General features: G+C 41.0%; 1 protein-coding gene across 1 annotated transcript; it reads right to left on the reverse strand.

The window, feature by feature from the left end:
- Positions 1-3,554: 3,554 nt before the first annotated feature.
- On the reverse strand, positions 3,555-4,849 carry LOC117545198 (homeobox protein MSX-2-like). The gene is made up of 2 exons (XM_034214900.1): positions 4,573-4,849; positions 3,555-3,997 (listed from the first exon to the last, which is right to left on the reverse strand). The coding sequence occupies exons 1-2, from the start codon at positions 4,841-4,843 to the stop codon at positions 3,555-3,557; spliced, it is 714 nt and encodes a 237-aa protein (XP_034070791.1). The 5' UTR covers positions 4,844-4,849.
- Between the last annotated feature and the right edge of the window lie 17,046 nt (positions 4,850-21,895).

Here is a 21,895-nt window from a genome sequence, read left to right on the forward strand (position 1 = left end):
CCGGAACTAGTACACTGTATCAAATGTACCTTGTAGACTGCAGGCACACCTTCGTTTTGCCTTTCCCTTCTCCAAGTGGATCCAAGAAGAGGGTTTTCTTCTCATGGGGGTACATTACCTTTTATTATTCACATGGAAACACAACATGCATTAGGCAGGAACCATACATTACGCAGGTACGATGTAGGGTATTGTTTAGATGTTATCAATAATAAGTGACAGCATGTATGTGTGGCCCGGTTATCTTGCAAATTACTAATTATATATGGTGTATACAGCACTATAGATACAGATTGGAGCTTAAAATATGCTCCTATTCTCACCACCAACATCCAGTGATGGTTCTCGTTCACAATTCCCACGATGACTGTGTGTGCCATTGGATCAACCTGAGAGTAGTTGCAAAAGTATTACATTCCTGTTGAAAAATGCACATTTGCAACATTTACAAAAGCAAAGTCATTCCAATCATGTACATACCCGGATTCTTCCAAATTTGTGTTTCCAGATGGCGGTCATAGCGTAGCTGTCAATAACAGCTGCTTGACCGTCATTGCGCTGGTTGAATTTTCAGGGTATGGTTCTAGGACTGGTACCAATAAATGGAGCAAGTTTCATGAATGTGACACTTTTATTTTGTAAGATAGCAAGGGGGGGGCATATTGTGATGGCCAGGCCTGTCATATAATGCCCCCCCCACCAAAAGAGGTTTCTATGAATCCCACCCTCAAGCATTTTTCAGGGTATGGTTCTAGGACTGGTACCAATAAATGGAGCAAGTTTCATGAATGTCACACTTTTATTTTGTACGCATAGCATATATGCTGACAAAGACTATGTAACATTTGTAAACATATTTAGATTATTAGATGACAACTATGTAAAATTAAACAATACATTTTAAAGCACGTTTATACAGACAGGACGTAACAATAATGATAAAAAAAAACATTTAAAAAAACAAACTGAAAAGGAAGTGACGAACGAATTTCGACACCTCAAATACGGAGCGAAAAGTTAAACCAGAAGAATCAAGACTATGAGCTACCACTAAACAACTCACAGTCTGAAAATTACCATTAATAAAAACCCTGAACGTTTACTTTTCGTTTTAAACATCGTTTTAAGGTGTAAACCTATGGTGTTAACGTGTCATTTAGAGGTGAAACGTGTCATTTAGAAATGCGCGTTCCCGTGACAAGGGGGGCATTTCATGACGGGGAGGCATAATGTGACACAACACCGGAACAACGGAACAATGCATAGGAGTTTCATCTTTTATTCAGCAAGGCACTTACGAAGAATTCATCTGACATGTTCTGAGACGCTTTAAGCTGCAAGTTAAATATCACGTTCACCTCACAATGAGATAATGTGTTGTTACCTAAAGTTTCCTCCTGAGTTATATTTTGAAGAATAAGTGTATAAATATGAGAGTAGCCTGTATGAAATAAGTGCGCAGCAACAGATGAGAAGCTGCTACACCTAGTGGATTTAAGGCAGAAGGGCGAGAACCTTTAGAAACAAGGCTTATGCACGGACATGCTTATTATATCCAAGTTAATGAAGAAACTGTCAAATGTCTCAATCAGAACGGATCAGTGACACTCAAGTGGTTGTGAAAAGCTATGCAAAAAGCAGATTTAAAGGAAAGAAATGTCCATGACCTGGAGATTATAAAGCAATTATTAAGGAAGAAATGGAGGTCAAACTTACTTGTTCTATGGTTTAAAAAATATATATTCTACAGTTCAGCCAAAGTCAGTCATTTTTGTACAAAACATAATCTTACATTTATTAAAGCAGAAAACACTGTGCATGAGAACAACATGAGAAATTCAGACTAAAAGGACTTTACATTGGGTAGATACACACTTGATTTGATTAAGTTTCACATATTGCTATAAGCCGAACTTCAGAAAGCATTTTAGCACGGAACGAGGAGCATGATTTTGTCCTCTATATCCTACGCTGGAATCAAGTTAGGCAGGAGTCTCGTCAGGGTCAGTATGCAGAAGACGAAGTATTGCAATGACCAAAAACGGTTTTAATTCTCATATAAGCGTGTGAGTATTATATGAAGTCTCTTCCTCTAATAATGTTGCATTATCTATTCTCAACGGAGGTCAGTCAGTATAATGAATAACTCCTAAGGATATTGCCATAAACTTATTTCCATTCTTCATCAATTGGATTTCCTCTACTTTCTATCATATAAGTCCCAGGGTTTCACATTGCAAACATCTGAAACAGCAGGCTGGGGTTATGGGGCAATCAAATCCATTAAAGATCTCACTAACAGCTTAATGCTGACTTTCAATTCAGAATGGGGGGAGCAAATGGACTGTGAAATATGTGCTAATGGTAATAAGCGTTCGCTTACAAAGTGAGAGAAAAAGAGACGGATAAAGCCCTGTGCTGTTATCACTGAGTCGACACATATCCTTTCAAAGAGCCATAAACATGGACAAGGACAATTAAACCAGGGACTGCAAAGGGACAGCTTGGCGTAATACTGTGTTACAAAGTCCACTGTTCATTTAAAGTATGGTTTAAAAATACAGCTCACATATAACAAAAACACGTAGGCTCCAGGGTGTCCAAGCGCAAACTGAAAACACATGTTTGCAATTAAGACCATGTGAGACGTGCTATTTTGCAGAAAACATAATTTTTTGCAGACGTAATTTCACATCTTTAGAGGACTTTTGGCTGGATACATATTCATTAGAGTGCAACACCTCCCCATTAGGGCCACCCAGATGAAGATCCGTCTACACAAAACATACAGTGGATCCTTTTCACTTTTTCAGTATACCGTGCTTTCATCATCAGGTTTTGGCTTGTCACGTATACTTCAATGGTACCTTGAATGATGTAAACAGAAACTCAACATAGCTTGAACAAGTGTAAAAAGGAAAGCAAAGCACTTTACTCAAACAGCCAGTCAACTGTAGAGCTCAAAACACACACAAATATTTTTGTCATTAGACAAGTGCATCCAAGGCTTGAGCAAAAGAGGAGATCAACAAGAGAACACAACAGGGTCAATTGTTTAATGTAATGTCAAACACATCAAATATATATTGTTTTAGCATTTAGATATGCATCATGATATAAACGACTCTAAGGGCTATCATAAATAAATATCTGTCATTGAAAAATGCTTTAGCATGTGTAAGAGTGCACTTCACAAAGCCAAAATTCGCCAAGTAAAGCCTCTTTTTATTCTAATAGAAGTATAAAATACAATATCCCTGAATATTCAAGGCCAATAAAGAAAATATGTATTTTCCTTTAAGCTGGAAATGCAAGAAGAATAGGGAAAACAAATTGAGATAGCTACTATAAATTCAATCTGGTATTTCGTCAATAATGAGACACTCTTATCTTTGTAAGAGGGCATTTACAAGACCAGATAGTCATAAAGCTTCAGCTCCACTTCAGGTCCTTAATCAGGGCTTTTATAAAGGTGCATGAGTTCAGCAGACACTCTTTTCCTATTGTTATCCCCACACATGTACATCACCTAGTGTGTATAATGCTGCTTCCTCTCAGGAGCGGTGGTACAGGCTGTGGCCAAGCTGCGAGGCGTACAGATGTGCAGCAGGGAGAATGGGGCCACGGCCGTATGAGCAGGCCAGTCCGTAGAGAGCTGCTGGTCCAGCCTGCAGGTGAACACTGAGGGGAAAACCTAAGGACGAGAAGCCTGGGGGGAATAAGGCTTTGGGCCCAATGCCAGCCGCTATTTTGAGTTTCTCCACGTCGGCCTCCTGAAGCCTTTTAGCTTTAGCTCGTCGGTTTTGGAACCAGATCTTGACCTGGGTCTCGGACAGTGAGAGCGAGGAGGAGAACTCGGCCCGTTCTGCGATGGAGAGGTACTGCTTCTGACGAAACCTTCTCTCCAGGGCCAGGAGCTGCGCAGTGGTGAAGGGAGTGCGAGGCTTGCGGTTGGTTTTGTGCTTCCTCAAGGAGCAAACTGCTGGACTGAGCTGCCCTACAGGACATGGGGAAGATGTGAGGCTGACATTTTGCAGAGCACCTTTCCAATAGTTAAATATCCAAAGTACTAAATAAGGGCTGACATTATTATTTGTATACATGTATTTAACAGGAAATGATTCGACAACCATGTTGATGCATCTGAATTATCAAGAGAATTGCAAAACATGGCCTTTTTTATTTAATGTCACTTTAAAATAGTCTAAAAATCATTAATTAATTTTGTAATCCCCATGAGCAGCTTTTAACATACAAACCACAAATGAGAGGAAACATATTTAAACATTTATGAGTTAACCTATTATTGTTTACGGTTCTGCCTTTCATATGTGATTTTCCTTGTGAAAAAACCTCTGAACCTTTTAATTGTTTTCTTATATTTATTACAACTATGCCTATCTCACCTTAAATCTATCACTTATGAACTTTGATTATCTAAAACATAACAGAAGATTGAATCCTACCTTGGATGATTTAAGGCACTAAATATATATTAACGATTATAGAAGGCATTATAACCAGTAAACGCCTATTAATACATCTTCCCAGACCTCACCCTGCATCACTTACGCTGTGGTGTTGACATCTTAATGGGGCTGGGTATCCAGGACACACAGTCCCCTCTTCCCGATGGTTCTGATTTCATAGATAGGCCCACTAAATGTTGAGGAAACTCCTCCGGCCTGTGCGAGTGATTTTGAGCTTTCCTGTCGGTCGCATGCAGTGTCGTGTCGGACATGAGCGCGTCCACGCTGAAGGGCAGGCGCAACACCTGCTCCGTGCGCTTATTCTTCTCCTCGTCTGTAGCGTACCGGTCCCTCCGGTCTCCAGGGGAAGGCATGCTTTTCTTTTCAGGGCCGGGGTCGATAAATAATTCCAATCCAGCCAACACATAACTTTCTGTCACGTAGTGCAAACATGCGGGCTCCACACGAAGACAAAAAAACAGTTAAGGAGTAAATTGACAAAGTTGTGCCGGGAAAAAAAACTTTGGGAGGTTCTCTGGAATTTCAGTCATGTTCAGGATTTGGGGAAGGCTTTTGATTGGACGGGATCACTGCGGGGCCACACCCCCAACTACACAGCAGGTTAGCTGCACATCAGTAATTATGCAGAGAGATGATTGTCTTAATCATAATTACCGACAGTAAGAGACTGTATTCAATTCACTCTGCACACTGAATATGCTTAGCTCACTTCGAAAGTACACAGGAAATGAGTCCTGATGGATGTCCTGAATTTCATATGCAAGGGACATTTGGATGAGATGGAGGCCTTGAATTTTGTTATAGAAAACGTACTAATATAAGTAAATCAATCCAATGTCCTCTCTATCCAGCTGGTGATGGCCTTCTGTCTCTCGTTGCGTCAGTGTGACATCTGAAGAGCTACATTTCCACTTAACAAAAGCTGACAGAGCTCAGTCAAGCCCGAACTCGTAGGACCTGACAAAACAATTGCGATGGTAATCAATAAGAATCATGGAGCTTTAAAAAGTCAAATCTCACTGAAGAGAAAACACACACTTAAATGTGAGAGCCAGTTTGGAGATGGATTATGGTTTTGGGCAGGCTTTAAAATGACTGTCATTACATTGTTGTTATTAACACCTTGTAATTAGGTCTGTGGAATCCGGTTCTTTTAAGCAGGATTTAACGGTAATGATGGAAAATTGCTACCTTCCTGAGGTGTGTGGCGCCCGCTGCGATTAGTCCCAGTCTCTGCTCTGTTGGAGGAAACAGAGGCGTCTCATGCCCGTTTGAAGCTCGTACCTGTAGGGCTCCGGAGTATTAGGAAACATCATGAGAAGTGCAGCCTCTCCTCTAACCACTGAGATTCTGAGATTCAGTGTTCATTCAGCCAGGGAAAGACTTGCACAGCTGCTGATGCAAAATGAATGTGCTTTTTGCATGTCCTCTGCTCCGAGTTTCTATTTTTACTTCCATGTCTGTCTCCTTGTCTACCATGCAGGTCTATCCTAGAAGCCCACACATGTAAAGGCCACCTGTGCAGTGACTGCAGTGTGCTGTCCAGAGCTCTGTGATCTGTGTGCTGTCTGTAATCTGTAATCAGCAGGATTACAGCGGCATCAGGGGCTCGGCTCCCCAGAGCCTCAACATTAGTCTCCATATGAAGCAAAGTGCACACATAGCATGAGCTCCCTCCACTGTAAACACATGCAAATCAATTAGGGGCTTACCTGTCCTTTAAGTGTGCTTCCTATAAGAAAACCTTTCCATTTGATAATCGTCTTATAAATCAGTGTTTAACAACACAGCTTTGACTCCTTATTCTGAAATACTGCACCATGCATTTGACAAATATATTGTAGGATATATTCGACCCCAGTTTCATAGAGTAAATTAAGAGATAGGACATTACTGAAATTGCTAGTCCAACACATTTTTGCAGCTAAACAGAAGTAGACTTTTCTATAATTTGAGGGTGATTGAGCAGAGCATAAAATGCCCCCTTTAATCTTTCACCAGTGTAATCTGACTTTGCAGTCTTTTTTCGTGGGCAATCTGATCATCCAATCAAAGGTAAGAGAGTCTCTGTATGTGGCCGAGCAGCATCAGACCAGAGAGCGAACGTCCTCTGCTCACATTGATCGTCCCTAACACCAATTACTACTGCTCTCTCTTCTGCCTCGCTGCACCTGCATTACACAGAAGCACATGGCTCAAAAGTGTACAGTTTGCAACCGGAAACTTTATTTTGTATCAACACAAGTGCATTTTACGAGGAACTACAGACACATAAGATTCTAAATCAGGAGAAAAGTTCATTTAGATAATTATAAATGGTGATTCCTGAATACAAACAATTAGCGTCATATATTGAAATAATAGTCCACACAATTTTAGTGAGGATTGGGTCTATTTTTGCCACAGCGTTGTTTCGAGGACATGCTTCATGTCCAGAGAGCGCCACACACACAGCATGCAGCCCACACACTTTCTTATTGCAGCCATCATGGGCCAATCAAGACTGACACCATACTTCATCTGGAGACAGTGAAAATAAACAACCCATAGAAAAATGTCGTTTTAAGTATAGGTGAGTAAGGATTACAGCTATAAGTAAAATGAGCTTTTAAGATGTCTTCTTAAATCTAGAGAGGTCATTCGGGGTGCACTTTGGCCAGATGAGGCCTGTGTTATAAAGCGGACTCCCACCACTCCCAGAACTGTTTACTTACTGAAGCACGGTGGTTACAGTGTACTTTCTTAAAACTGCACTGTTGTTCTACATACAGAACAGTTCCTCGCCGCTTTGCAAAGCATTTCAACAGTGAAAAGCACAGAGAACAGTTGTGGCGCCTCACGCTGATTTGAATTGATGTATAAATCACAAAAGATAGACAAGGATCTACGATGGGAACTAAACATTGCAATATATAAACATTGCAATATAAAGGGAAATGGCAAATAAACAGAGCTGCCCAAAGTATACACAAGTGATATATTAAATAATATGTAATTTCCAGTTTTAAGTATCACATGGCTGCTGAACTCATAATCAATGCAGAATACATAGGTCGTACATGTATTGTAATGCAACTTGGACCAACAGCTTCAATCTAAGGGTAGTTACCTCCTGAAGGTGGTCGGCTGTGTTTTCTCATTATTGCCTCTTCAGGCCCCAGTCAGTGCAATCATTACTTCATGGTTTGTTGATGGATCTCACAGCTCTTCATTGTGTTTCCACATTGCTGTTGTTGTCTGGAGCAAGTCAGATTATAATCATAGAAGACCCAAATCTAATTAAACTAATCTTTTGACTGTAGAAAGCACTTTAGCTATGGTGAACCCCCATCTCACTGCAACAAATGACAGATATGCAAATGTGATATTTTCACGAGTCTGAGAGCATGTGAAAACTATGACATACATTAACTGTAAAAAGTAAACCACAAATTAATATTCACTGATATGATCTCACAAATGTATAATTCAGAACTTCTTCCTGAAAATGAGCTGCGGCTTCAGTAAATCACACCTACGCATCTTCACAGAAACCATTTTGGAAATGACAGAAGTATACGAAAACAACCACAATGAGTAGGTGTGCTGCTATGCGGTTATTAAGTCTCGGCGCTGCATATTGCATAAGTAATGATGAAGTAAAAGCATGTCATTGAACTCTTTCTCTTCCATATGCAAATATATTTAGCAATAAGTTCTGATGGTTTCTGTGCTGTATTGCTGGAATGCAAACCAACTGTACATTAATGAACATTATTAGCCATACAAGGAATAAGTGTGCAAAACATGGAGACAGAAAGTTTGTCTAGAGAATCAGTACAATGCTAACTTCAGGGTTCAAACACTTTTTCACCAATGATTTTCAATGACTTCTCCATGACCTTTACCTAATTTTCCATGACCAAAAAAATTACTCTTTCTCAGCGGTGCCACTGAAAATGGTTTATTTGAACATGGAACAGGAAAATAAGGTCTGTTATGAAACATGTCGTGCCTATCTAAAACAAATCAAATAGTAGGCTTACTAGCTTCTACACGCTAAAGCAACTCAAATCTCTCACCAGCAAAATACCTCGTCAGTTAAATGCCATTTTATGTTTCATTACTATACCATACAGTATGTATTATCATTATAGTATTACTATTTCGGCGATTAGATAAAATATAAATTATATTTTATGCAACTTTAGTTAAATTTCCATGTCCTTTCCAAAACTTTGGGGAAAATATTGTTTTCCATAACTTTTCCAGGGCCTGGAATTAGCAATTTGAATTTCCATGACTTTTCCAGGTTTTTAATGACCGTAAGAACCCTGTAACTTGAGTGCTAGATGAAAACAATCATTCATTCTTATTAATCGTATTTGATATTTATCGAAAACATTATTTTTTCAGAATGCAGGGTTTCCCACACATAGACTATACTTGGGCGGGCCGCCCAGGTATATTAACGGCCGCCCAAGTATATTTCGCGACCCATTTTTTTTTTTTTTTTTATTATTTTTTTTTATTTTTTTTATTTTTTATTCGTCCGTGACCACGACGCCATCTGCGATCGATTAACTTGTGGACAATGATCCCTCGCTCCCTTGCTCTGATCTCGCCTCGTTAAGTGGCCTGCCTCACACAGGGTGACTGGCTGTCTACATGATGTGGCCTGCCAACATGGCCACTGTCATAGAGATCATAAATCAAAGCCCTTGATTGGTCTCTGTGTGTCATTCAAGCTCGGGATAACCTCAGCTCAGGTGAGGTAAAGGACTCTCTGAGTGTTTAGATAGTTAACTTAGTTTAAGTTCTCAGTGGGTCTCAAACGGTGTGGTCACCATTTATGTAAACACATATTTCCATTTGAGAGGGTAGTGATTGATCTAATGGATAGTGAGGTGGGCTGAAGATCGGAAGGCTGTGAGTTCAAATCCGGCCAGGAACACCACCACTAGTGTGCCCTTGAGTGCCATCTTTACGCAAAATGATTATACAAAATGAAAACTTTTTTTTTTGCGGGTTTTAGAAATAAGCCGGCCTATAAGTGGACAACTTTTAGTTAAACCAACTTCACACAAGTGTTCAGTCAAGTGCGCTTTAGCCCAGAAAAAACTTCACAGTCTCTTATACCCAACTAGTCATTTGCAGATAATTACAGTCTCAGACCAAGACAATATGTAAGAAGCCCAGACCCAGAGGAGAGAATACCAGATCAAGGTGGACCAGCCATGGAGCAGCAGATCCTTAAGAGGGACTCTGAGTCCTGGATCTCAACAAGGAAAAGGATGGTCTCTCTCTCAAACTCAAAGAGCCCAGGAACCTGCTGCAGAGAGACCAAGGTGATCACCAAATAAACACAACCACCAAAACAGCGCATCTTATTGAATTAACAATCAAGAACAGATACAACCAAATGATCCGCTCTAAATATTCATAAAGCCAAACAAAAGATTATATGTCAATCAATTCCTTGAAAAATAAACAGCACACTTTAAAAATAGCCTACATAAAACGGCCTAAAAATACAGTATTCAAATACAGTTTTCACGCACATGTGCACACACACACACACACACACACACACACACACACACACACACACACACACACACACACAACACACACACCTCAAGCTGTGCTGTAGATACAGTCCTTTAATGGGAGTTAAAACAAAAGGAATCAAATGACATACAACCATACTACTTCCTCTTGCATTACATTTGCCACAGCCACTTCATACTCTTTCTCTAACCCCCCCCCCCCCTCTCCTTCAAACACTTTTGTGTGTTTCATCTCAACAGTTATTACAAATATGTTTCTTTACATTTATAGCAAAGATACATGTAAATGATTGGCAAAAATACACATGTAACATTCACTAGTGTTGAGGACAGCCTGATCGGTCCATGCGTCTTCTGTTACTCTGCAGATACGAGCAGAACTAAAAGACTCTCATTATTTAGTCAAACACTTCACAGCAGCTTGCTCTTGGCTTGAAAGGGGACTGCCTGTTGACTCAATTAAGGCCGATGAAACTCTGTGACAGCTTTCCTGCTAAATTTAACAACTTGAGCTTTTTCTGGAAATGAAAATAATGAAATGCTCTTCAGGAGTTGGTATCTACATAAAACAGACAGGGCACCATAATCACATTGTGATTTAACACAGTGTGGTGGTGATAATTTGTCCTTTAATTGCTTTAGGGATGAGAGGAAGGGAAGTGCCACATTGCGCCCATTCAAAGGTTCTGCTTGCTTCCCCTAACTTGTTGGAGCCTCACAGCTCAGGGGATAGGATTGGATAGCAAAACAACTTTCCATTTGAAGCAACTCTAATCAATATGTTTCTTACCAGGCTTTTATGGATGCCATTTGCAGTAAGCCACTTTACTACTTTGATCCAGATTAAAACATTTCAAATGAGAGTGGATCACCATAACATTTGATACAAACATTGCTGTCTGCTCGGGATGAATTGTAATATCCTTGTCCCTTTTCTTTAGCACTGCCATCGCATCAACATTTTCTAGTTTATTTGTTAACGAGCAAATATCTGAAAACGCAATGACGTTCTCATCGGTATCATATGTCATTTGAGTTTAGTGCCAATTAGCAAATGTTAGCACACTACAGTTAGCTATTCTACATGGTTGACATTTTGCATGGCTTAGCATGGGCACCGTGAATATGTTAGCAAGCACAACCACATAGAGCTGCCTGCACGGCTCTGGAGCTATTCATATTTCACTGCCTCACACATTTCTTTGTCATTTTAGCACCAATCAGATATGTGTAGTTGTTGTATAGGTCACAAAATGGTGAATGTATAAATAGCTTGTGATAAGCAAGTTCAATCTTTACTTTTTATTGACAATTATTAAACTGTGTCAAAAAAGGTAAATACAGGCATAGGTCTAGTCCATTTATGTCTGTCTGTTTTATCTGTTATCAAATTTGAGGTTGAAGACAGCAAAACTACCTACCTATACGTTGAGGTTGATGCACATGCCAGTGTCAGCAGTGTAACAACACAGCTTTCAAATCTGCTGACATCACGAGCTCCTGTTTCTCACGTGGAGCTTTCACAGTCAGGATGTGGTGCAGTAGGTGTTAAAACATAGGTGTTAAAACAGAATCAATCACCCAAAATTCTCAGAACCAGAAGCTCCACCACACTACTATCTAGGATGCCAGCATTTGAATAAACCCAACAACGCACTACAACCTCAAAAGCGGCTCGGAATCAGGCTTTGCAGTCTAGAGTTGCAAAAACAGAAGGTGACTTTATACATACATTAATTCACAATACTTAACACACAACATGCTCATTGCTTTCTTATTGCAATGGTCATTCCCGGTGTCTTTTACAGGTCTTCTGTCTACCACATTAGTTTCTAAGCAGGTCTTGTACAATTCAACCTTTTGTTCAAACTGCAGAACCTCCTGGGGCCTCTGTCCATGTGGACAATGCAACACACTGCCGGTCAACATGCTACACATGTGATCTGGCGGTCCAGCTGCCACAGTCTGCCAGTCACAGCTCTGATTAAAAGGCCTGTTTAACCGCTAATCACTACTCCTACAGCAATTTATCCTCAATGCTGTAGAAACAGTCCCATAAACCGCCTACTGATTCAAAACCACAGCCAACTCCATTTCCTGAAGAGCACAACAGCCTGTGGTCTACAGGGTTTGAGTTAAAACATCTTCAATCTCATGAATCGAGCCTGTTATGAGCACTCAGTATTTCAAAGTCACTTAGTTGTGTTTATTAAGGGGGTTGATAATACAGTGGTCTTTAAACCAGCTGTGCAGGTTTTGCTGCTGGAACTTTAATAATAAGAGTGCAATGTCAAGTTTTAAGTGATACATCTCAGGTTGAATCAAAGTTCTTTTGTTGTAGGGATCATATGCTGAGGTGCCTAGTAATAGGTCATCTGGAATATTCACATCAGGGACCAAAGGAGTCAAGCTACAAAGCAATGTCTTTAATGCAGTAATTGTGCTTTTATCTATATAATCAAGAATTAAGGGATTCAAGGAATTATATAATAAACCCATAAACATTGAAAAGCAACATTGAAAATATTCACAGCTGTTATAAACATGGGCCCTTCCCAAAAGACTTCAATGGTGTGTTAGAGTTCTGATAAGGCTGCCATGTTGTGTTCAGGGCAGAAAAGGGTCAAACAACTGGCCTCTAAGCACAGAGGCAATGAGGCTTATCAATCTAAACATTGAGAAACTGCAGAACATTTTAAAACAAATAGTCCATGGTTTAACGGCAATTATTTTACTGTTAAAATAACCACAGCCATATGCTGCAATCTGATGTTGTTATCTAAATTCTGATAAAAGGAGTAAAGAAAACACACTCATCTCAGAAAGCCAGTTGACTTTATTGAAATCCAAAATCAAAGAGTTGCCTGTATAACAGTTAATCAGTTAATGAAGCAGCTTTTATAACTAGACATTCAGCCAAATGAGGTCAGCTTTTACAAATAATCTTAGGAACATATTTCTTTACTTGTATAACAAAAACACATGCCACTTCTTTAAATAAAATATGTAAGAAAGGTTGTTTGTTTTTTTGCCACCACCCACAAGTACAGACATGTGTTAGTTTCCTAATGTAACTATGAAATTGACTAGTGACAAGTCTGAGTGGATCTTAAAAAAGGAGCAAGTCCACGAAGGAAAAGGAACACCTGAACTACCACAGCAGACTTTGATATTATAGGAGGTGGTGCCCTCTGGTGGATAATTAAGAGACTTTTATCTAAACAAAAGAGATAATATCATTCCTGCACAAAGCTGTGCTATGGGTTGGTGGACTCAATACCATAAATAATCATGCATCACAACTTTAAAACATATTGGAGAACATTTGTAGTGTTAGTATATGTGTTGATGTACATTTAAGTCACCTGCCACCATGGTAGATGGAGTTAAATAAATAAATATTACTTTGAAAAAAGCAATTCCTAAATGAAAATTAGGGCCATATGATATATATTCTATATTAATAGTGTCTAGTACCGCTAGCAGATAAAAAGATTCAATGGCTGGTAAAAAAAAATTCTACACCTGCCATTGTTTGACAAAATCATTGTAAAACAAAAAAATGTATATAAAGATTATTTATTTGATTGTTTATAAATGTAATTTAGGCTAAAGAATGTTTGACTGTGGTTAATGTTAATTTTGAAAGGCAAAACCTCACAAAATGATTATTTCATGTACAAACATGTTGTGTTTTTTGGAAATTAAAACACCCATCTTTTTCAATAAATGTAGACTTTGGGATATAGCAACCCTCTGGAGTTATTACGCAGCCCAAAAAGGAATCTTATTCTACAGATATATAATGATAATTGTAGTAGATAATTTGTATTTACCACAGTGCAGCAATACCAGGTTTAAACAGAACAGAATAGACATGCAAGAAAAATAAAGACTTGCTGCATTTAAATGTTGATTTAGAACTTGGTATAACCAAAAATATGAGATACTATACAGTCCGGACACACCTACATTGTGGAACTGTAAAATACCAGACTCATTTGAATACAAATGTATGCACACAGATGTAAATATGGTCTCGTAATAAAACAAAACAACAATGTTGTATGAACAGTTTGTAAGAAGAGTGTTCTCTTTGGCAATACATTCCTATGCAGATTACTTTATGTTCTGGAAAACACAAATATATATTGTTATAACATTGGTTTTCAACATTCCATGCTTAAGGAACTAAACGTTTCCATTGGTAAGAACTTTGATGTGGAGGAATACGAAAGTTAATGTGTTTTAGATCAAATAGGGAAAGTGACCTGCTCTGGTTGTGGGACGTGCAGCCTCAGTTGGCCTGTCAGACAGCGGCCAGCCTCTGTCTGATCAACTGGTTCTCCTCCAGCATCTTGGAGATGGTCCTGAGAACGGCAAACTTGGCCTATCCAGGACAGGGTGATGCATTCCAGGGAAAAGAAGGTGTGGGTAAAAAAGATGTTGGTACTTTGGTTCATGGATACTGTTGTGGCCAATTATGCAAAAAGTAATGTTCAAAAGCCACTTATGGCGCGTTTCCACTGCAGGCCTCGCTCGGCCTCGCTCGGCCTCGCTCGGTTTGGTTAGGCCTTATTAGGCCCGGCTCACTTTAATGCTGCGCTTCCATTACAGTTTAGGAACTGGGGCAGTTACTATAGTAACGCAGTGTAGGCGGAGCCGTGACGTCATCTTCAATGAGAGCCCCAGAAAAACAACACAGCCGTTAGCTCTTAGCACTCAGAGCTCACAGCTCTTCATATCTGTTCAGAAACTAGACAAAAGTTAAACAAGTACAAACCACAGACTGTCTGTGTCATGGTGAATACAGTCGCTGCTTTATTTATGTCTGTATAGGCCGTTGTTGTGAGTGTGGACGGTCGGAGCATATATAACGTTAGCTTAGCCAAGCTACATTTAGAAAACACGCATTTTAAAAAGGGTTTTTCGCCTGCCGTCTGTCTGCAGACTTGTCAAAGCATTAATTCATGGTTTTTACTAACCGGTATCAGTATGTTGTTACTTCGGCATCATTTTGAAACGTGTATTACAATTAAATCACGGTCAAATATGTTCATCTTGTTGTAGTTGTAGCCCCCTTGCCAGCGATTCTCTCTCTAGTTTAGCATACTCAGCCCGACTCAGCCTGGTTGTTCCTGGCCCTAGAACTACGATTTAGTCGGGCCAGAAAAAAGGTGAAAAAGTAGCCCCGGGCCAAAACTAGGCCAAGTGGAAACGCAACCAAAAACGGGCCCCGCACGGCTCGGCACGCTTAAAGCGAGCTATCCGCTGCAGTGGAAACGCGCCATTAGTCTAGGACAGTGCTTCTCAAAGTGTGGTCCGCGGACCACTGGTGGTCCGTGAGCGCCCCCTAGTGGTCCGTGAGTATATTGGTAAAATTTCACATTTGAAATAAATACATTTATTTAAGTTTTTCGCACTCTCGCGGGAATATCTCCGCAATGGAACGAGCTTAAGTTTCACTTTCGATTGCATGATATAGCCCAGATAAGCACCTTCATCACACATGTTGCCACTTGTTTGTACAATTTTCAGGCGATTTGTAAAAAACGATGTGTTTTTGGATATTTGTGGAGTTAGGTGGTCCGCGAGTGTTTTTTTATTGGTTAAGTGGTCCTTGGTATGAAAAAGTTTGAGAAACACTGGTCTAGGAGTATTGACTCGCGTATGTTGAAGAAATTCAAATACCTTGCTCGTTCCATTCAAGTGCTTTATTAGGAGGTTCAATGGATCAGCTGGCGGCCCACTGCCGACTTGCAACTTTTGCACGGTATTTAAACAAATAAACAAACAAATCCAACAGTCGTACGGATGTGTGCGGTCAAAAATGTCTTCCAACTTCCTCTCTAGACTTCCTGCTGGCAGCGTCATTTATACCTGAGCACGCTACTACATTCTGCTTTCTATGAATAATAACAAAACATAAAACAAGAGCTAAATAAGCAAAATACAACATTACAAAAACAGTATAATTCATAGTTATTTAGCTAATTTGAGTTCAATTAAAAGAATATTCAATGGGCTCACCAAACCATCATTAATTACCATATGTGCATCTCGACCGGGTGACGACAATACCTATCGACGCAGCAACCACTGTAAGTTATATTCTTGTTTAATTAGACTTCTCTGTTTCATTTATTCTACTCTGTATAATTGTTCTGTAGTTATTGTAGCTAAAACGGTGCTTTTGAGAGATTTTAAATCTCAGATCTGCTCAAGGGAACCTGTTACACAGGTCGCAGTGGGCACTCAAGCCTGCATTACAATATAGGCAGGGCCAGTCTGCTGTCGCCCATCAGCTGTAGAGAGTTAACCAATTAGAGGGGCGTGGCCCCACAGCTGTGAGAACTCAGCAATCAGGCGTCCATTAAAGGTAGCTCTTTCCTGGAGCGTCAGCTTTAGCGTCAGACAGCCGAAGACTGACAAAGACATTGGAGTCCTGCGGGAGTAAGACTGACAAAGACATTGGAGTCCTGCGGGAGTAAGACTGACAAAGACATTGGAGTCCTGCGGGAGTAAGACTGACAAAGACATTGGAGTCCTGCTGGAGTCACGAGGGAGGCAAAGAGGAGGCAAATCCTACTCTGATTCAGCTAATTACCGCTGGTGTCTTATTTTTATTTTCTTTCGTTTTCTAGCCCCTCAGGCTATAATCATGTGTATTTTCTCCATTCCTGTTCATGTGTCTTCTCGCAATTATCACTGGTCCCGTGTATCTCCTAATCGCTATAACCGGCCTGCTCTCATCTATCCCACATGCTCCACTGAGATCCTACATCTAGTTTCAGGTGGCCTGTGGAACTGCCAGTCAGCTGTTCCTAAGGCTGACTTCATCTCTGGCTACGCCTCCCTACAGTCCCTGGATTTCCTTGCTCTCACTGAGACCTGGATTACTCCATTCAACACATCCACCCCAGCAGCTCTCTCCACAGCATATTCCTTCTCCCATACACCCAGACCCACTGGCAGAGGAGGTGGCACTGGTCTCCTGCTCTCTCCCAAATGGAGCTTTCCCTCTTCAAGCTACCTAACTTCACTCCTTCCACCTTTGAATTCCATGCCGTCACAGTAACCCATCCTATACAATTAACCATTGTTGTTCTCTACCGTCCACCAGGCGCCTTGGGGGACTTCTTGGAGGAATTAGATCATCTCCTCTCACACATCCCTGAAACTGGCCCTCCCGCTGTACTTCTCGGAGACTTCAACCTCCAGACAGGGAATATAGACGAACTAACATCTCTGTTAACCGCCTTTGCTTTCTCACTGTCTCCTTCCCCACCAACTCCTAAAGCTGGCAATGTCCTTGATCTCATATTCTCAAGGAACTGCGCTACTTCTAACCTCTCTGTAAACCCGCTCCACACATCCGATCACTTCTTAATTTCATTCTCTCTACCCTTTTCCAAACATAACAAACTAATCTCTTCTCATCCTGCACCTGTCCGCCGTAACCTTCGTTCCCTCTCCCCCTCTCCCCCCTCTCCCCCTCTCCCCCTCTACCTTTGCCTCATCGGTGCTCTCAGCCCTCCCTTCACCTGACTCGTTCCAACTCCTGCCTCCAAACTCTGCTGCAGAAACTCTCCTCTCTACTCTCTCATCCTCTCTGGACTCTCTCTGTCCTCTCACATCTCGGCAGGCTCGTCAGTCCCCTCATGCTCCCTGGCTAAATGATGCACTGCATGCTAATAGAACCGTCCTTAGGGCAGCAGAGCGGAAACGGTGGAAATCCAAACACCGTGACGACCTCCTAACCTATCAGGCTCTCCTCTCCTCTTTCTCTGCTTCGATCTCTCAGGCAAAAAGCACTTTCTTTCAAGATAAGATCCAATCTTCCTATTCCAATCCCAAAAAACTATTTCCCATCTTCTCCACCCTCTTGGACCCTCCCAAAGCCCCTTCCCCCACCTCACTTCTGTCAAGCGACTTTGTTATCCACTTTGAAAAAAAGGTTGATGATATTCGCTCTTCTTTTTCTGACTCACCTTTACTCACCGCTGGGTCACCAGACCCTCCTTCCACCCACACACTAACCTCCTTTTCCCCTCTCTCTCCAAGTGAGGTTCTTACCCTCATTACCTCTGCCCGCCCTACCACCTGTCCTCTGGACCCTATCCCTTCAAACCTCCTTCAGACTATCGCTCCTGATATTCTACCGTTTCTCTCCCATTTCATCAATACTTCTCTAACTTCTGGTCACTTTCCAAACAGTCTCAAGGAGGCAAGAGTAAACCCTCTCCTAAAGAAACCCACTCTCAACCCGTCTGATGTTATAAACTACAGGCCTGTCTCTCTCCTCCCGTTCCTGTCTAAAACACTTGAACGCGCTGTCTTTAAACAACTCTCCTGTTATCTCCATCAGAACAACCTTCTGGATCCGCACCAGTCTGGTTTCAAGGCAGGTCACTCCACAGAAACTGCTCTCATTGCTGTCACTGAGGAACTGCACACTGCCAAAGCAGCATCCCTCTCCTCTGTCATCATCCTGTTGGACCTGTCTGCTGCATTCGACACGGTGAACCATCAGATCCTCCTTCGCACTCTCCAAAAACTTGGAGTTTCAGGCTCTGCACTTTCCTTCCTCACCTCATACCTCAAAGACCGTACCTACAGGGTAACTTGGAGAGGGTCTGAGTCCGACCCTTGTCAATTAACTACAGGGGTCCCTCAGGGCTCTGTTCTTGGTCCCCTCCTCTTCTCCCTGTACACAAACTCCCTCGGATCAGTCATTAGCCCGCATGGTTTTTCATACCACTGCTACGCTGACGACACCCAATTAATTTCCCCGCTCAGAGACCCAGGTCGTCGCACGCATCTCTGCTTGTCTAGCTGACATCTCTCAGTGGATGTCTGCTCATCACCTCAAGCTCAACCTTGACAAGACTGAGCTGCTTTTCCTTCCGGGAAAAGATTGTCCCACTCTTGACCTGACTATCAACATCGGCAACTGTGTTGTTTCCCCGACTCAGACTGCAAGGAATCTGGGTGTGATCCTAGATAACAAACTGTCCTTCACTGCAAACATCGCTGCTACAACCCGTTGCTGCAGATATACGCTTTACAACATCAGGAAGATACGTCCCCAGCTGACACAGAAAGCGACGCAGGTTCTGGTCCAGGCTCTCGTCATCTCACGCCTAGACTACTGCAACTCCCTCCTGGCTGGTCTACCTGCATGTGCCATCCGACCTCTACTAGCTTACCATGCTGCGAATGGATCTGGCCCTTCGTACATCCAGGACATGGTTAAACTGTACACCCCAGCGCGTGCACTACGCTCTGCATCAGCCAAACGACTCGCTGCACCCTCGCTGCGAGGGGGACCCAAGTTCCCATCAGCAAAAACACGTGGGTTTGCTATCCTGGCTCCAAGATGGTGGAATGAGCTCCCCATTGACATCAGGACAGCAGATAGCTTGCACATCTTCCGGCGCAGACTGAAAACTCATCTCTTTCGACTCCACTTCGAGCGATAGAATTATTAACAAAGCACTTATATACTAATAAAGGATTGGCTTATCTATAGCCAGTTGAGTAGCACTTGAAATGTTTGGCTCTATGAAACCTGATGTACTTATATGATTCTGTTTTCTTCAAGGTTGTGTCTTCCTGGTCGAATGTACTTATTGTAAGTCGCTTTGGATAAAAGCGTCAGCTAAATGTAATGTAATAACATAATGTCCCTAAATGGCTCTTACAGATACTGAGGATACAATGTAAATGTGTGTCTCTACTGTATGGTGGATGAGGAGTTTCTGTTTCAGCTGACTTGTTACCAAGACTTTTCAACGCAAACTATTTGACTTATATCATAATAGAAAAGAAGAAGAAGAAAAGCACAGGAGTTTACTGCTTACATTTAACAATCACTCTGTTCTTCTCAATAGTCTCACTAAGTCATGGCAGGCAGCCATTATTGTTTTTCCTATTCATACCTGTGGACTTCCTACTCTGAAATGTCTTCTATGAAAAAGGACTATGGATGTAATCAAACTCACTTTGACTTGTATTGGCTAGTATTAAAGTACCAGTATTGAAATTCAAAACTGAATCAACATCTTGTGTTATCTTTACAAATATCTTTGCACAAACAAATATCACACGTGTGTGTGCTGGTTATCGAAGATAATGATTAGCCTCTAGATAATTTACGTCTGGTGATTAAAAATTAATTGATTGCGGCACACAAGATGTGCTGACTCCAAGTATATTCAATATACAGCAAAGCTAAAAATAATCGGTAAGGGCCCGTAATAATGCTCATGTTTATCTTTATGAGTAGGACACACCTCCTAACCTTTTGATGTCCATCACCAATACACTTATTATCTACAATCTTAGTTCAGTTGAACCAAAATTCTATATGAGTTCAACACAATTTAACTTTAAAAAAGGTTTTTAGTGTATTTCCTTTTTCTTCTTGAATGTCATCTCCTATGTACATTATGTATAGTTTTTAAAGAGCCTACCTTTTCCTTCTCGTTTAATTCTCTGCTGGTGGGTCTTTGGGAGAAGAAGAAAACATCTCTAACAATCGAGTCAGAATTAGTTCCAGCACCTGAAAAACAAATTACATTTTAAAATGAGGCTTCTGCTTACTACCCACAATAAATCATCTCTTAGCTTATTTAGGCTTAGCTTTGACAATTTAAACGAAGCAGGTCTGTGTTTGATAGTGCTGTAGCGACGCGTCGACAACGTCGACTTCAAAATATCGTCGACGACATATTTCCGCGTCGACGCGTCGCTACACACACGTGGGTCACCCAAAGCAACAAGCAGTTCGCAATCGCACTTCAAACACAATGGAGACTGAAACGGCTACCACCTCCTCCTCACAGGATTGCGCACGAAGCCCCCAAACGACAACATCTCGCCCTAGGTCTTCAAAGCATGGGAATATTTTAAAGTTAGTCCAAAACGCAAAGATATTTATATATTTATATCTCACTGAGACTGCTGCATAGCCTAGCAGAAGCAGCAGCTAGCTGTGGTGGATACCATTAGCAGCTAGCATTTGCTCTCCGATTTTTACATAAAAATAGAATTATGGATTATAAATTCAATCTTTTTTTTATACATAGGCGTTAAAAACCTATGGATTAACCGATTCAGCCGCGTTTTTAATCATTTTAATGCCATTGAACACGTCTTTTGATCAGATTGACAGCTACGGTGGTGAGACGATCTCCCTAGAAGCTCTGTGAAGGTACGTGTTGTGATGACTGTATTTGCTTCCACTGTCGCGAGTCCGGATCACTCAGTGATGATACTATATACCTACATAATCTGTGGAGTCTCAGCTTTAATCGAATATATTGTGTGTGCAGCTACGATAAGTAATAAGGGTACTTTTATCTTGAGTTCTGTGCCAATGTCCGTTAGCATTTTTCGCTCAGGGGTCATTTAGATGCTTCTTATGAGACTTGTGTTTTGTTTTGGTAAACATGGTTTGTATCGTCAATTAGCTGAGATTATTTCCGTTAATCTGGTATAACACATTAATAGGTTCTTAAATATTAAGATCCCCTGAGACACAGTATCGTGAATTTTTTTTTTTTACATTACGTTTTTTATGAATTGAACAACAGAAAAATAATCGTTAGATTAGTCGACTAATCGATCAAATAATCGCCCGATTAATCGTTTTCAAAATAATCGTTTCCCCCCCAGCACTAGTGTTTGATTATTTTTTTCTAGCTATACACGCTTTTGCTTGAGATCATTTAAACCACAGTCATCCAGTTTTAAGACTTTGACCTTTAGAAGGCCATCTGAAAAGATTTTAGTGATAATAAAAATAACAGCCCTGCTTTCAAACAGAATTAACTCTCAGGCTTCACACAAATA

Source organism: Gymnodraco acuticeps, unplaced genomic scaffold (assembly GCF_902827175.1).
Source record: "Gymnodraco acuticeps unplaced genomic scaffold, fGymAcu1.1, whole genome shotgun sequence".
Taxonomy (NCBI): domain Eukaryota; kingdom Metazoa; phylum Chordata; class Actinopteri; order Perciformes; family Bathydraconidae; genus Gymnodraco; species Gymnodraco acuticeps.